Here is a 17,010-nt window from a genome sequence, read left to right on the forward strand (position 1 = left end):
TTCATGAATGGTGACCACTATATATATATATATATATATATATATATATATATATATATATATATATATATATATATATCATAGATATATATAGGGCAAACCTTAGCCCGCACAACCCCATAGCCATGCCTTAGTGGCCTTAGCCATCGGAAATAATCTTTATCGGAAATGTTTATCAATGTTTTGTTTTTTTTTTTTATTTAACTTTTTCATGAAAAAAAGATATTAGAAAAATTAATAATAGTGAAGATAATTTGCCCGAAATGCCATGGTTATTGCACGAATCCAAGTACCATAGTTATCGATCTCCAGAGAGTAGTAGATATACTAGAATTGATGTAGAATTGTTATAATGATGAGCGAAGAACGGATCATTGCTTTCTTGAGTTTCGGCGACACCAACTAAAACTTCATTATTCTAGCTCATTTGCCATGACTAAGAATTGAGGCAATAATAGTGTAGGAAGATGCCTCTGGTCAGTTGTACACTAGACTATAGTTCTATTTTAATACAGGTGAGGGTCTGCCTAACCCTAGCTTATTTTGGAAAAAAAAAATAATTGAGGCAATTAAAAAAAAATGATAAACGAGATGAAAGATTAAAGGGGCTCTAATACCATAAGAAAACTTAAAAAGAATGAGTTGGTGTTTTCCTCAACTTGAGGTTAGACTAAGGTTGGGTGTAATGGCTCCGCATTCCCTCAAAATCGGTGGAGTTGTGGTGGTTTTCTCTCCCTATCTGTATTTAACTCTCTATATATAAAGAGTATTATTGAGGAAGGAGAGTGGATTCCACACGAGTTGAAATGGCGTGGTTTGTAAAAACCAAAATGGCGCCACTTGAAGTTTAGGAATGTAAAAAATGTTATTACCATTGTTTTCAACAAAACCGGTCTCTATGGCATTATAAAAATGTTTTTTGGAGGGATAGAAATGGAGAGGATTGTTCATACCATTGGACAAAACCATTCTAAGAGACATACTATTTTGGAGAGATAGAAATGGAAAGTCTGGTTTGGACTCATCTTAAAAGATATACATGAACCGGTTTACAACTTAAAAGATATATACATCAAGAGTTCTATAACTAATTAACTCAAGTGATAAGCCTACGAACTGATCTTAACCTATCACAAATATCCCATGTGTTATTACAACATATTACATTAATGTTATCTACACTTTGCCGTTGTAGACCTCTTGCAATGGGGAAGTTTTATCCCGACGAGACTTCTCAGGAGGTCACTATCTTGAAATTACGCTCATTGAACACGCTTAAGTGCATAATTCTTACCAACCCGCAGCCAATATTGATATTAGTATATTACGGATAACTAGACTTTTCCAACATACCCCAGCGGCCTAGCCACACCCTGACGTATATATATATATGGGTAGGTTTCGTTTACAACAATTTTTATACAATGTTTTATATAATACTCTTTGAAAATATGAATTGAGCCTTGATTCATTGTAGATATGATCTTCACACTATGGATATCATCTCTACAAAAATTAAGCCCATTTGAAAACTCCTAACCATGAGAAAAATTGCTCTCAACCTATGAATTTTATCAACGGTCCAGAAATATCGATTTTGTAACCCTTTTTTTGGCAAACTTAGAAATGTTCAAAGAACCCGATTTTTTGTGGAGGTCATATCCATAGTGAGAACATTTTATCTACAAAAAATTAGCCCTTAAAACATCTTGAAGGGTTTGGTGGGGGGTATTATATAAAACGTTTGTATAAAAAGTATTGTAAACGGAACCTATCCTATATATATGGCTACATTAACACCCCTAAATGACACTCCAAATAGACACTCCTACCAAATACAATGATTTAATGAATGATTTTTGGTAGATATGATCTCCAAAAAAATTCAGCTCATTTCAATATGTTTAATATTGTCAAAAATTGTGTCGAAGCTTGCAATTTTTTTAACGGTTTATAATTTTTCAGTTTTGTAAATAAATTTTGACAAAGCTAGAGATATCAAAATGAATTGATATTTTGCAGACATAATTAACAAGGTAAGAGGGTCATCTCCACAAATGATTAGTTATTAAATCATTGTAGAAATGTACTTTTTGGTACGGGTGTCAATTTGATGTGTTAGGGGATAGTTATATGAACTCTACTTTATAGTGACTCCAAAGTTATATTATACCCCATAGACTTCGAAGAAAGATGAATTGAGGGATAATATCTACTCTTTATGCTGGAGGTGATAAAAAAAAATATTAAAAAAATTAATAATAGTGGATATAATTTGTCCTTGTTCGAGTGTGTATATCCACTCCAAATCCTTGCATATCGGACACGTGTGAGGAGTTACCTATAAAATCTTGTATCATTAATCGAAAGTCGAAACCAAAGTCAAGCACCACTCTGATGGAGCTCTCTTCGTTGTCCACCACACCAACAAAAATTTACCCCCGTCCAACACCAGGTATTGTTCTTTCCCATCATCTCTCAATTTCTGCTAAATTAAAATATTTATTTTATTTATTTATTTGCAGAATCGTCAATGCTAATGAGAAAAGAAAAGTGTAATCTATGGCAAAAAGTAATACGCGGTCGGCTCGGGCTGGTTGTTCCAAAGCATAATCGTTTTAAGGTTTAACTAGCTTAATAGTGTATATATATATATTTTTTTAGATTCAAATTTTTATTTATTTATTTTTTAATGTTTCATAGGTTCTGGGGTCGAGTCAGAAGAAAGAACGTTCAGTTTTAGAAGCTGGGTAAGCTTTATTATTTTTCATCTTCATAATATTAGTTATTGTTATGCTTATTAGCAAGTTTTCTGTTCTATTTAGGTCTATGAATGAGATATTTGATGCTTTAGCTCAACGTCTTGTTCCTACTGTAGAGACAGCATCAAACTCAAATTTAAAGTAAGAATCTTTATTCATCATTAATTGTATTTAACAGTGCGTAATCATGCTATAGTATACCCATTATTGACTATTTATTCCTGTGTCTTTGATTCTGGTTGTTTTCTTTTCTCCCCCCCAACTCTCAAGAAGCTGAAATAGCCAATTTATGAATGCTCACTCAACTCTTGACCTGACTACTCAACTACATATATGGTTGTTTAAGTTTCATTTACGTTCTGAAATTTGTTTCGAGATGTTCTCTACAATCTGTAACTTGGTTATTCCAGGAAGTCTAGGAACTACTGTAGCCCAATTGGTTTTACTTGATTTGATTTCAATGTCCTATATAACTACTTTCAAATTTCTTTTTTGTAATTTATGCATGTATTGTGCTCAACACAGTCAAGCTGACGCTTAGTCAAAAATGTTTGTATTTTCTCTATAGGTATATTGTTGGTGTTGCTGGTTCTCCTGGTGCTGGGAAGAGTACCTTAGCATCGGAAGTAGCTCGTCGTGTAAACATGCTATGGAACCAAAGAGCTTCTGCCATGGATTTTCTTGTTGACTGTCCAGATGTCGCCATTAGTCTTCCCATGGATGGTTTCCATCTTTATCGTCATCAGTTAGACAAAATGGAGGTTAGCTTGCTCTAGCTTTATGTATGGAAGACACAATCACACTTGTTGTCTCTAACTTTTATGTTATGTTATAGTCATCCTTTGAGTCTGTTAAAATTAATCTGTTATTTAATCCGTTAAAATATCTTTCTGATCTAGTCTTATTTGTTTCAATTCCTTAAATGACATACGCCATTGTCATATATAGAATCCAGAAGAAGCTCATGCAAGGAGGGGAGGTGAGGGTTTACTGACTCGGTTATGCTATATACAGATTTCGTAAGGAGAAACTAACTGACCTTGCGATTGGTGAACTCAGCCCCATGGACATTTGATCCAGCATTACTACTAAAATGCCTTAAGAAGCTGAAGACTGAGGTAATTTGGAAATGTTGAGCATGATGTTTTTAGCCTTTGAATGCTTAGCAAATGTTTTTGTCGCCATAGTCATATGCCTTTTGTAGTAGATCAATATTGGGATTTGGTAAATTTTTCCAGGGAGTATTTTGTAAATTTTAATTTTCTAACCTAGAGCTAAGATTGGGATTTTTGTACATTGGTTAATAGTGGACAATGTTTATTTCAGGGATCAGTTTATGTTCCATCTTTTGACCACGGTGTTGGAGATCCAGTGGAAAATGATATTTTTGTGAGCCTTCAGTAAGTCATTTTCTTCAAGTACTTGAGTCATCCAGATCATCTACATTGAATCCAACAATATAATTTTCTATACAAACTGGATATACACAAGCTCGTGGTTTTTCTGATTTCCCCCCCTTACATTTACCCTGTAGCCTCAGTGACGTTTATCTTTTCTGAAAATATTGGCAGGTCTCTTTATTTTGTATGGTTGTCATTTAGTAGTCCTGGATTTTCTTATGACGTTCCTCTTTCTTGCTCCTCTCCAGGCATAAAGTAGTGATAGTAGAGGGGAATTACTTACTTTTGGAAGAGGGTATCTGGAATGAAGTTTCCTCTATATTTGATGAGAAATGGTAAGCCTCAAGTCTGAAATGTTAAATGTTGTGTTTGGCAATCAAACTTATTTAATGCCAGAGAAACTAGTATAAGGGGATAGTTAATCACTCCCCCTCCCCCCACCCCCCACCCCACACACACACCACACACACACAATATAAATAAAATTTTACTCAGTATTAAATTATCAACTATTTAGTAACAAATGGTGCAATTTTGAATGCACACTTGAAGAATGCGTTGCAGAAGTGGCAAATCAAAACTCTCATGTTTTCTCTAGCAAAAATGTGTGGATATTCGTAAGTCTTGTATCATATTCCCCCATTATCATTAAATTGAGAATTTGAATACAATGAAAAATTACCTAGCAAAAAAAGAGAACCTGGAATTCTGTATGAGCATGTGCTCTTTCTGTGGCAGCCTAATCTCCAGTCACCCACCGGTCAAGCCCTGGGGGGTTGGGCCCAAGGTCTTGGGTTTTGATTCCCACCTTCACCTGGGAAGGACGGTTTAGTTGTTAAAATGAACAGAAGTAGTTGTAACAATTAAAAGGAAAGGTATTCCTACCAAAGTTTTGAAAATAGAGTACTGTCAAACAGTGAAGCATTCTTTATAGTCTTCAGCTGAGAACTCGAAAGGTTCTTCAAATTTCTTATAACCCCTGTTTGACTATGTAAAGGTTCCTTGAGGTTGACATTGTAACAGCTATGCAGCGAGTCCTGAAGAGGTTTACTTTGGAGATGAGTAAGTTCATGCCAACATATGTTCAACAACCAATAAATATGGACAGATAAGTAGAAGTCTCATGTTATTTCTGTCTTTATTTTCAGGATTACCACTAGATACTGCGAAATGGCGGGTAAGTTTAATACTCAGTGCAGTCTCCGCTTAAACTCTAGTTTTATGATGTTGGAAATTTGCTTTACATCTCTTACCTTTTGGCCCTGTAATAATATTTTTCTTCCCTTAATTATACATTTATACCTCAACTTCAGATTGAGTACAATGACCGACCAAATGCAGAGATTATTAACAAGTCCAAGAAGAATGCAGATCTTGTAATTAGGTCAGTGAACTTGTAATCTTACTATTATGTAACTTCAACAGTGAGGAAACCTATGATTGAAAAAAATGTAGTTATTGCAGTCTTCTTTACATGGCTGTGTTGCACAGGTCGACTTAAGTTATACTTTTTAATAACATGTTTTCTTGTTATTGTTATTGTCTCCTCCTTGCTGAGACTTGTATGGATGCTAGTGTTTGTTGATTTTGAGAGTTGAAACAGTTGAGTTGATAGTACATCGCGCTAATGTTACAAGCATCTTGCAAATTTGACTTGATCGATTATGACAGCCATTACACAGAAAAGGTTTCAGTTCTTGCATAATGACGCATTAACACTATATTATGCCCCATATAATGGCCACTATTCAGACTTCAGAGTGGCCTCTGTTGGGCCCAGAAGAATTATAGTGGACCCCTATATAACTCTCTATCCACACAAGTTAGTTGCAAACTTACTAAACATGTACTACGCGTTTACGCCCGTGCAAAATTATAAAGAGAGGGAGGGAGGGGTATGTAAAAGAACAGAAAAATGAGTACAAAAAGACTTGTTTGGAACACTTTCATTCTTGGTGCACTTATGTTGAAAGTTAAAAAATAATCAATGTGTGGTGACTTTTGTGTAAATCGGTTGGGAAAAACTTCAATTAAAATATTAACAGTTACCGTCCTGTGAACAATAATTAATCTCCAACAACTTAATTTGATGGAATACACATTGAGTTGTAGCACCAGATTCCTTAGATTTTGAAGGGACGTCATAAGAATGTGGTGCAGTTTTGTGCTTTAGAGGGTAATACTAAAGTTCTGGCCTGATGTAGATGTATACTTGGGCTAAATTCATAGCTAAATCATGTAGAGGCATAATTGGATTTGGAGCTTGTAAGTGCATTGTCTGTCTTTATAGCGAAACCTTTTATAAATCTATGTTGTCAACACCCTTCAAAACTCTGTAAAACTTCGCTCAAGCAAAGCAGGGTTATAGACCACAAGCTTAAACTTGTCGATTATCAGGTGATCCATTTTAGTCGGTATTATAAGAATCAAGAGTGCTTATATTTTGTCTGCCAACAACAAAAGAAGTTCTCTTCAGCAAATAGCAGGTTGGTTTTATATTTTGTCTAACAAGTTCTCGATCTTCAGCAAATAGCAGGTTGCTGAGTGTGAGTGTGTGTGTGTGTGTGGGTGGTGGGTGGGTAGCAGCAACGAAAACTTTGGTCTTGGTAGTGAAAGCAGAAACAAAATCTAAATTAAATTTGTTGTTGCTAGGGTATTGGTGGTCTTCAGCAAATGCAGGTTGAAAGATCTGAAAGCAAAATCTGGGTGTTCTTAAATCCTGCGTTGTGGGGTTCCAAGTGTGTCTTGTTGTATGCAGGACAGAATAACAGGTAAAACCAAACGCCCGGAAAGGCTTTTTAGGGAAAGGGGTGGGGGTAGCAGCAATATTAAACTTGTTCAAAAAGACCTAAAAAATTTAAACTGTTATTGATGATCCACTACCCACTAGTCTAATAGCGCCAGCCCATGACACGACAGCGGTGCTTGGTGGAAAGGTGGTGGTGGGGTGAGTCCTCCCTCCTAACACAAAAGTGAAAAGACGCCTTATGAAAGAGGTTCAAAATTGCTAGTGGTGGTTCATCAATGTGGGACTAAACAACACACAAGTATTTGAAATACACATGAAGATTCCAACATGTCTTCACATAAAGCTTCTGCTAGGAAACCATGGTGTTCACAACTCTAGCAGCTAGGGCATGATGCTTGTTAATGATTCATTTGCCTAAATCTTGCTGTGGTTTGTAGTGGACTCTTTAAGCAAGATATGAGTAGTTTTTTCTTTGATAACACTAAATAAAATGTGTAGATGTCCAGTATCGAAGAACTCACTGTGTGCTATGCTACCATTAAGCAATGGAAACTCAATAACTTCAACAGGGATGACTTTGGGTAGACATTTAAAAATGAAAATCAAATATATTAGTATCTCCTGAGATATCCATGTCCGCCTAAAGATGAACAACATGCAAGTTAAGTGCTACTAACCACCATGTGCATTATGATATTCCAGAATCCAGACTAATCAAAGACTGAAGCCACTGGCAAATCAGAATACTTTAAGATCAATATCGAATTTTATATAGATAGCCAAGGGCTTAACGAAAACAAATTTATACTTGGCAAAGCTTGTTAAATTTATGGTATGATTTAATGCTTCCCATCCAAATTCACATGGCAAAGCTCCCTCCATGATTTGAGTCATTATCTTTATCTGTTAACTCCCATACTCTGATACTCCCCTAATAAATTGAATAAAAGCATACATCATGATACAAGGAATCTCATGTGGAAAAACAGCACTGAAATTCATAAAACAAAACATAAACAACTGCAACTGTGACCAAACACCTTCACAATAACAATAATGACAACAACAACAAGGAAATCATTATTAAGCAAGCCATTTAACAATAAACAAGCAAGCCAGATATAGGTTATTGCCTCTTGTTCATAACAAATGTCCCATATTTTCTTTTTATATCTATATATAAAACCATAGTACAGACACACCCAGACACCCTGCTCAATCGATCTAACGCACATTCGTTGTCGGTTTCCCTCCATCGAAATTAGGAGATTGAATATTGAGAAGGTCGTACTAGTGACTTCCACTTTAGCTTCTGTTCTTGCATTTCTCCACAGCTCTGGGTGCTGCATTTCAGAATTAATACTAATTAGGCATAGAATATAAAATTTAAAATTTAAGTTTGAACATATATTCGTTTTTTTTTTGGTGCAAAAATTGCATATTCATAGTTATTAAAGAAACTAACCAAGTCCAATAGCTTCTGATCCTTTCATTATGCGCAAGCGCTTGCATGAATCAACAAACATCCTGGATGTAGCAAACATGAGAGTTTATTAGTAACTCCCCTACAGTGCATAGCTTCATGAAAACTGTCCAACTCAAAGTTGATACTTTGAAGTTCATCAAACTGATACCATTTTCTTCCATTACTTTTAGTTTTTGACAAAAATAAAAGGAGAAAATTTAATGGCGAACTTACTCCCATGGTACATCTCCGACTAGCATCCAATCACCATCTTTATCTTCGTAAGTAGGTACATATTCCGTTCCATTCAAAAGATCCATCAGCTTGCTCTCATTCATGAAATCCTTCATTCCTTGTGTCCCGCAGTTACCTTCAAGGGACAAACACCGTAACTAATTTAGAATTTAAATCTTTGAATCTAGTATAAGAAGGAATACATTCAAGACGAGCAAGTCGAGGGAAAAGAGTTCCTTAATTATATATGTCCTTACCAATTGTGAAGGAACTGAACATTTTGCCCAAGGCATCAGAGAGTTCTTGGTAGCTTTTGTACATCTTTAAGTCCACTTTACGTAGATAAGGTGCACCATCCATGCTAACCTTCACAAAGGCTGCACTGCTCATACCAGTATCCTCCTTAGTGTTACTCTTCTGAACAGACAGGATGTTCTTGCGGAATGATCGGACTGGTGGCCAACCCACCACCTGTGCCCTGAAATCCATACTCAACTCATAAATACAAAAGTTTTAAGAAATATTAACGTACCAAAAAATTCTAGTAAGGCTTAATTCTACTTCCCCAAAAGCCAAAAACAAATGGAATTTTAGTTCAGGAAGTTTAGGAAATTATAGAGCTAACGTAAGAAAAAGGACGTCAAAAGAAATTCAATGTTCTTGTTTCTGTGTTTCTATTCCTTTCTTAAGCATTTTTTTTTCTAGAAATTATTTTTCTACATACTATAATAATATAATAAATTAGATATATTTCGTAGCATTCATATTTCCCTCCTATATGTGTGTGTGTATATAACAAATGGTATTACTTGGAAAAAGCATAATTCATGTAGTCTTAACTAGTAAGGCCAATTTTTCCTTAAGCGTACACAATAGTAAAGAAGAACTCTTCATATCCATTTTCTCTCAATTATTATTTCTAGTGGTATTCCTAGGCCCTAGGGGGCAAAACTAATAGATTTATCTTTTAGAATAGTTTAGAATTGAAGGAATGAAGGATATGAACTAACACTTTTTTTTCTCCTTTTTAATGAAACTTAAGCTTCTTTTTGGGGAAAAAAGAAAATCGAAAGTAGAATATATACCTTGTTCATTTGTTTTTAAAGAACATACAAAAGTAAATTATTTTCCAACCACTACTCCTAAAACACAACATGTTAGAGTGTTCCCAAACTTTTTTGATTTTATTTTTGTTCTCCTTTTTTTGATTGGCAATAAATCAATCAAACCCAACAGAAAGCTACAAACGTAATCCCATACTCATCAACCACAAAAAATTAAAAAATTAAAAAAAACGGGAAAAAAAAATGAGAACAAGAATATGGTACTAGGAGACTTACTTGGCAGCTGGTGGTTTTGCAGGATCATTAGCGGGAAGGAGGTTCTTCTCCTTAGGTAGATTCTTAGTTTTCTCACTTGGATCCATCTCCAAATCCTTAGCAGGGAGTTTAAGCTTCAAATCAATAGTCTCGGCAAATCCTCGCTTACCTGAACTCTTGCCAGTCTCACCTTCACTCCCACCACCAGGCAGTCCCAGACGCAATTCCGTCTCTTCAAAATTCATGGTATACTGATCATGCTCAGTGCCGAGCATGTTTGTCATATTTCGACAAACTTCCATTAAATTTTGTCAAACAAATTTATCCACACTTGTTTCTACTTCCTTCAGCTCTAATTCTCTCTATACCTTCTTCTTGTTGCTTTGTTTCTTGGTTTTGGCTTTCTTGCTTAGAGAAAAAGAGAATGTATATGAATATATGAAACTTTGGTGCTAATAAAGCTATCAACTTAGAAGAAGAGTGTATTTGGCCTAGTACGTGTTGTTATATATTTGATGAAGGTACATTGTTTTATTGTATTTTGACCTTTGTGATGTTGACACGTGGAGGAGTTGAATTAGCTGAGATTTACTGATTGGTCACTAATGTCAATTCTTGCATGATCCTTGGAGGGCTTTTAGAGAGTGGACAGCCTCATCAAGTCATCAGTCAAACTCAAGTTCTGCTCTTTGCACATCAACTTGTCATACCATAATACCATATATATTATATAAAGTATAAGGTAGCTAATTATTTGAAAAATAGATAAATAGATGACAATTTTATTTTATGCTTAAAGGTGTGATATGAATTGATCTCTTAACTTGTATTTAATGTCACTGGATCCAAGAATGATGCACTGTACACTTTTTCCTATCAATTCTCCCCACAGATTAGTTTGGGTGATCTGGAGGCCATGAAACCGTGTATAATTTCCTATTTAGAGAAAGAGTTCGTCTCAGGATATTAGGGACTGTTGGATGTATGATCCAATGGTCCAAAAATAAAAAATATATCAAAAATATATTTTTGATTTTTGAACCGTTGGATCACACATCCAACAGTTTCGAAACTTTCATATTTACGAGAATATTCTCATGGTAGCCCAAGCCTTAAGGAAGTAATTTCAAATTTGGGAAAATACATAACGGTTGCTTTCAAGTGGGGCCACTTTGGAGTACACTCAGCCTAGTCAATCGAAATCAAACTGGCGCTTAATTCCCAAATAACCACAGTTACATTTTCTGAGAAATAGTAATAATTTTAAGACTAAATAACTACAATAACCCCTAAAAATAAGATTTTTCTGTATTCTGAAAACATACATTTGAACATTAGTAATGTTCATTTGGTAGACTTAATTAGGAGATAGAAAACTTGATAAAAATAAAAAAATGCAGTTTTCAGAAGACTACATTGGCATCAGTCATATTTTATAAGATCAAAAGTGTTACATTGTAATATCACAAGTTCACAACATTAAAGCGTTACTCTCAATACCATAAGCTTTGAAATGCAATAGTATAAGAGCATGCTATGCTCTTTTGGAGAAAGTGAGTGTCATGGTGCCTCTAGTACTAGAAAGTAATCATAGCCGAATTTCATTTCAGTGATAAAGTGCTAATAAGGCCTATAAAGTCTTGATTAATATATGGAATTGGCATTATGAGTTGGCCTACATGCTTCCTGTAATAAAATTCTCTGAGAAACTAAATTATACACTTTTCGATAAAATCTTTACTGAAATCATCAAAATGCTTAATAAAACTACCAATTGCCTTATTTTATACATGAATCAACATATTATAAGCACAAAGATCAGAACGCATGGTAAACAAGAAAGAAAAGGGACCACTTTAGAGATCACAAAATCAAAAAGATTAAACCCTTTTATTTATTCTTGATCATCTTTTTATGTGGTCCTGATTAGATATAACACAGAGGATAGGATCACTTTTTAGATGATCTTGATTTTATTTGTTTAATACATTTTTCCTAATAGGGAGTGGTGTTTAATTATACAAAATTGCTAAACGCGTGGTTTAGTTTCTCTCTCTGTCCATAAATAGAGTAGGAATGCTCAAAAGCAATCCTACCACCGTGCCAGTGATTTTCAGTGATCGACTATTGAGATACGCAGGGCTGGCTCAACCCTATAGTGAAATATGCAGTTGCTTAGGCCACTAATACAATTCGTCCAATATTACTTTTCAGCCCACTATTGGTTAAATAACGTTTTTATATTGGAAACCAGAAAATTATGTTAGTTCTAACTTCTAAATAGACCTTTTGTTTTCCTTTCCTCTTCTCCAATCCCATACTCTTCTCCAACAAAAAAATTTCTTGTATCCATTGCCATTCGAACTTTGCTTAGAGATTCCAATTGTCTTGAGCCGCTCCTGGAGATACCTGGGCCATTACAATTCATATTTCTAGTCTCAATCATTTTATATCTATGTAACTATAAATACTGGTGTTCAATGTAAATGCTATTTTTTTTCTCCCTGAAATGGTTGTGAATTGTATTATAGCTTTGGAGCTGCACGACCGCAACAGTTAAAATGCTAGGTGCCACACGTAGCGATGGAGGGAGCTTATCTATAAAATAAATCTGTAAATACAATTATATTTGAACAGATTCGTTTATCTAAAGTTAAACAATGAGTTGACATTATCCAATTAGTATGAGACTATGAGCCCACCCTCGATAATTCCTGTATTTATCACTGCTTCCTAGAAGGCTAGAAGACATTTATTGGACTTGCATGGTGCAACTCTTAATAGCATTGCCCCACAATATTCTTTCACTGCACTACTGCAGAAGTACGGAAGTTCTTTTTTCCTTTCTCTTTCTTTTTTGTTCCTATTTATGGGTTCCATAATTCAATTGTTTGAGGTAGTTTCTTTCGTTTAGATCTTGGTGATCTTGGTGGCTAGTTTAAATTTAGAATTTGAAAGACTTAGGGGGAAGAGAATTTGAGATGAAGAACTAAAAACGGAGGAGTTCGGGATAGTAGGACCCATGTGTTAAGGGGTCGGGACAAGTCAACCTAGCCAATGCATGTGCTGAGATTCAATGAAGTGGTGAAAAGGGTCCCACCATGTCCATGTGAAATTGTTGGCATGTCGCCTAGCTTCAGACCCTCATCCATGTGCGCTGCTTCAGGGAGTCCCCACAGTACCCAATCTTTGTATCTTTCCCTAAGACCCTACCAAGACCCTCCGTTTTATTACCTACAATCCTAACAAACAACCACGAACTTCTATTGCATTACTACTTTTGTGAAACAACATCTTGTGTTGCAAAACCAGAACCTAAGAACAAAATGGAAATTAGGTTCAATCATTTGAGAACATCATGTTATTAGGCCTTCATAATGATCATCTGATTGCAATCAGAGTTCTAGATTCTGGTCTTCCAAACTCACGACACTGCTCGAGGCAAAGGCTACAATGCGTTATGGAAAAAAATTCTAAAATTTGAGATTCTAGCTAAGGGTGGAATTCGAGCTAAACGAGCCGAGCTGCTCGTTAATTATACGAGTTTTAAATTGAGCTCGAGTTTGGCTCATATAGTTAAACGAGTGAGCTCGAGCCGAACTTAAACAAGTTGAGCCCGAGCTGAGCCCAAGTGGCTATTTGAGCTAAACGAAGGCGGAGCTTCATTAAACTTATTTGTTACACGAGTTTAATTTGAGTTCGAACTCAGCTCATATAGTTAAACGACCGAGCCCGAGCCGCTCAGCTCGAATTCCACCCTTATTCTAGCATATGTACAAGGGATTTGAGATGTTCTCCGGAAAGCATAGATAATCAGAGCATTATGGCAGTATGTATGTGATTTGTGGAATAATATTTTTCTGTTAAAAGTCAAAATTTGCAAAATAAATACAGGAGTCAATGGTCAATATCTTGAATAACTAGAATTAACCAAAGTAATCGCCTTTGTTTAACTCCAAACAAATCCAATCACTTAGCTTGTCAAGTATATAAGATCTGTATACTCTTTGTTTATGTCGATATCCATTATACACTGTACACTCTTACCATTATACTATGTTATGAGTAGAACTACGCGGGTTATACCATTTCCAAATAACTTTATTGGCAAGTATAGTAAAATAATGAAAATGTTTTTAGAAAATATCTGCATTGTATGCTCCTTGTAACAGGGTTACAGGGTTGAACACACCAAGCCTATAGTTACCAACAAAAAAAAAACATACCAAGCCTATCTTCTCAATCAATGGAGTCGGTGGGGAGCATAACCATTAAGTCATGATTAAGTTACTGATAAAATATTTTATACATTTCAATTAAGTGATACATACATAATAGTCAAATTCTAGAGTACACAAGTTGTACCTGCGCTATCACATTTGGACCCTCCATCAGGCAAGGAGTGATCGAAGGTGCATTACATGGCAGAGTCTATAATCAAGGGTATACTGTACCAGCGCACCCATAAGAGGGTGTACTCTAGAACTGCTATACATAATATATTTGTAGATGAATTATATAAAGCTAAAAGCTTGTTCTAAAGGTCTGAGGGTAAAGTAAAGGGGAATTGATTACAAGAACTGTAAGGTTAAGTATGTTTAATTAGTTTTTTTTTTGGTAACCAAGGTTAAGTTTAGTTGTCTGCTTAAAATCTGCTTGAAAAATCATAATTTCAGCCAGCAATATTTTCTCATCAGGAACCTTTAACAAGTTTGAATGATGAAAATTATAGCCATGACTGTGTACGTACAGGTGACCGCACAATTGCACTAGCGGGAACCTCGTGCACTGAGCTAGCCATGCCCCATTATGCGAAGGGCCCTCTGGTTGTAATTGTAAATTAACATGTTTTTTAATACATATATATAATTCCTATTGATTTAATACTTTATATGTGTTCTCTCTTTAAAGTTTAAACCTGCTACCGATATACCACAGCCTTAAGGAAAATAATACAGTTGTCGATCTTGTAATAATAGGAACGTCACTGGAATACAATCACGTGAAACCAGTACTGCAAAGTTCATAACAGACCAAAAACTTGAAGGCTGGAAACATACTTTCAATCCGTATAACGTTGGTTTGTATAACAAATGGAAAAAAGAATTGATCGAGGCTCCATAGTCCACACAAAAGAGAAGATTTCACTACTTAACAAAACTTTCCTCCTCGTGAAAGAAACATATCACGTATCTTATGAGTAGGGGAAATTAAGTAGTACTATTTAGTCTATTTATCGAGTACTACTCCATAACATGACATGTTTTAGCCCAAGTGGTTGAATTTATTTGAATTTTAGTCATCATCTCTTGTTACCAATTTCAGTCACCATTATAAGCCCTGATTTGTAATAAATGAATTCTTCTTCCAGCCAAAAGAGTGCAAACTTCTAAAAGGTAGGAGAAGGCGGGTCACTTGGGAAAAAAGAAAAACCTTGCCTGGTAAATGTCAGAATATATAGGGAGATAACTAAACTATAGTTCTGAACTTCTGATAATCAGTTTTTCTCTTCCTTACGTGTGAACGACAATATGTTTTACCAAGAATCAGATTGACAAAGTTGCCATAGTTTTCAGAAAGAAGTGTAAAACATATTGTAATTAACAGATATATTGTAGATTAAAATTGTTGCAAGTTGCAACCACTCAAAGATGTCAGGTACATGTACCGGTAAAACAGTGAGGTGTGGACGCTATAAGCATGTACGTACATTTGACAAAACACGACAGTGTATTAGTCTGTGATGTTCTAACTTCTAAGTTTGGCATATGTATTGTTGTTCTTCTTCAGTTCTTGTGCAGATTTACTGTCACTTGCTACATTTTGTACGGCAGAGAATCTTGATGTCTCCTAGGTTTTGTTAACATCATTAGAGATCACTATGATTATTTTCATCACATTTAAAATTAGGTTCCAACAACACAAATACTCTGTTTACCTATTAGCCATTCAATTCGTCTATTCTAAATAAAGTAAAGCTTGGTCGTCTATACCAACCTTGCTTGCTAATCCCAAAAATAAAAATAAAAATAAAAAATCGTCTATTCTAATAGTTTTTGGCTATTCTAATAGTTTGGTTTATCTTTCTTCTAACGGTAATCAAATTAGTTTTGTGTATCTAAACAAAATTAACATCAAATTGCTAACTCATCTTCCGAGAAGCTTAGGACAAACTTATCATCCAAATGCATATATCACGCTCTTGACGATTTCTAAATAATATGTCACGATCATAGGTGGATGCATGGAAATATGGAATCGCGGTTTCACCCCGAAAAACTTTTTCTTGTTAGTAGCTCCAAATAAAATCAACTTTTAAGGGGCCAAAAGTTGGAGTTTTACAATATGAACAATTGAATGGTAGTTGAATTGCTTTTTACATGCATGAGAACATTTGTTCTACACTAAAGATATTCCTATCATGTATAGTACATATCATCCAAACTCAGCAACTTTTTAGCCTAAGGTGTAGAACTAGAGGCAGGTCACATCTTCATGAGAAGGAAACGTCCCCAACCTTATATTAGCTCAACTGTTGCCTTATCAACATTCCCAAAGTTTGGAGTTTTATTTTCACTTCAACCACCACTCCCATGTTTAAAAGGAACCACACTTACATTCTCTTTTGAACGTACATAATATGCTCAATTAATATATTTCACTTTTTCTATCTCTGTGACTTTAGGTCAAAATCAAATATATACTAATATACCCATATATATATATACACACGAATAGTTTTTGATTTGAAAAACCAAACAAACCCCTTCCTGAAGGAAAGGGACTTTAGGTGTGTTACTCTAGTTCGTAGCTGTTTGTAATTTGCAGGGTTATCAAAAGTTTTTAGTTTTCGATCTAGTGCGTCTCGTTGGTGATCGAATTGACAAATCATGCAAAGTATATGTATTCTTCACTGAAGCTTGAATTATTATGTGCAACAGTAAATTGGTGACTTTATCTTCTTTTTCCAGCAGGGTCGTCATGCAAGCAACATGGACTGATATCAAAATTTGTTAGTATATGTGTCATGTGTGGTCCATAAGACCATAACTGTACAAATTTCGTTTAGTTCGTGACTTCG

At 35.2% G+C, this 17,010-nt stretch overlaps 2 protein-coding genes across 3 annotated transcripts; one reads left to right on the forward strand and one right to left on the reverse strand.

Annotated features, from left to right (window-relative positions):
• Window positions 1–2,178: 2,178 nt before the first annotated feature.
• On the forward strand, window positions 2,179–5,701 carry LOC147499973 (P-loop containing nucleoside triphosphate hydrolases superfamily protein). Of its 2 annotated transcripts, XM_086561712.1 has the most exons (12): window positions 2,293–2,455; window positions 2,526–2,623; window positions 2,704–2,750; window positions 2,826–2,903; window positions 3,331–3,523; window positions 3,711–3,741; window positions 3,822–3,880; window positions 4,089–4,162; window positions 4,411–4,497; window positions 5,160–5,224; window positions 5,311–5,339; window positions 5,476–5,701. In XM_086561712.1, exons 1-12 carry the CDS (start codon window positions 2,398–2,400, stop codon window positions 5,560–5,562), a joined length of 906 nt encoding a protein of 301 aa, XP_086417838.1. In that variant the 5' UTR covers window positions 2,293–2,397; the 3' UTR covers window positions 5,563–5,701. The 2 variants fall into 2 exon arrangements, with proteins under 2 accessions (XP_086417839.1, XP_086417838.1); XM_086561713.1 differs by lacking the exon at window positions 2,826–2,903 and having other exon boundaries at window positions 2,179–2,455.
• A 2,188-nt stretch (window positions 5,702–7,889) lies between these two features.
• LOC147499974 (auxin-responsive protein IAA16-like) lies at window positions 7,890–10,421 on the reverse strand. Its single transcript, XM_086561714.1, has 5 exons — window positions 9,951–10,421; window positions 8,868–9,088; window positions 8,611–8,746; window positions 8,377–8,438; window positions 7,890–8,254 (listed from the first exon to the last, which is right to left on the reverse strand). Exons 1-5 carry the CDS (start codon window positions 10,229–10,231, stop codon window positions 8,217–8,219), a joined length of 738 nt encoding a protein of 245 aa, XP_086417840.1. The 5' UTR covers window positions 10,232–10,421; the 3' UTR covers window positions 7,890–8,216.
• Between the last annotated feature and the right edge of the window lie 6,589 nt (window positions 10,422–17,010).

Source organism: Coptis chinensis, chromosome 5 (assembly GCF_015680905.1).
Source record: "Coptis chinensis isolate HL-2020 chromosome 5, ASM1568090v1, whole genome shotgun sequence".
In the NCBI taxonomy this organism is placed as follows: Eukaryota; Viridiplantae; Streptophyta; class Magnoliopsida; order Ranunculales; family Ranunculaceae; genus Coptis; species Coptis chinensis.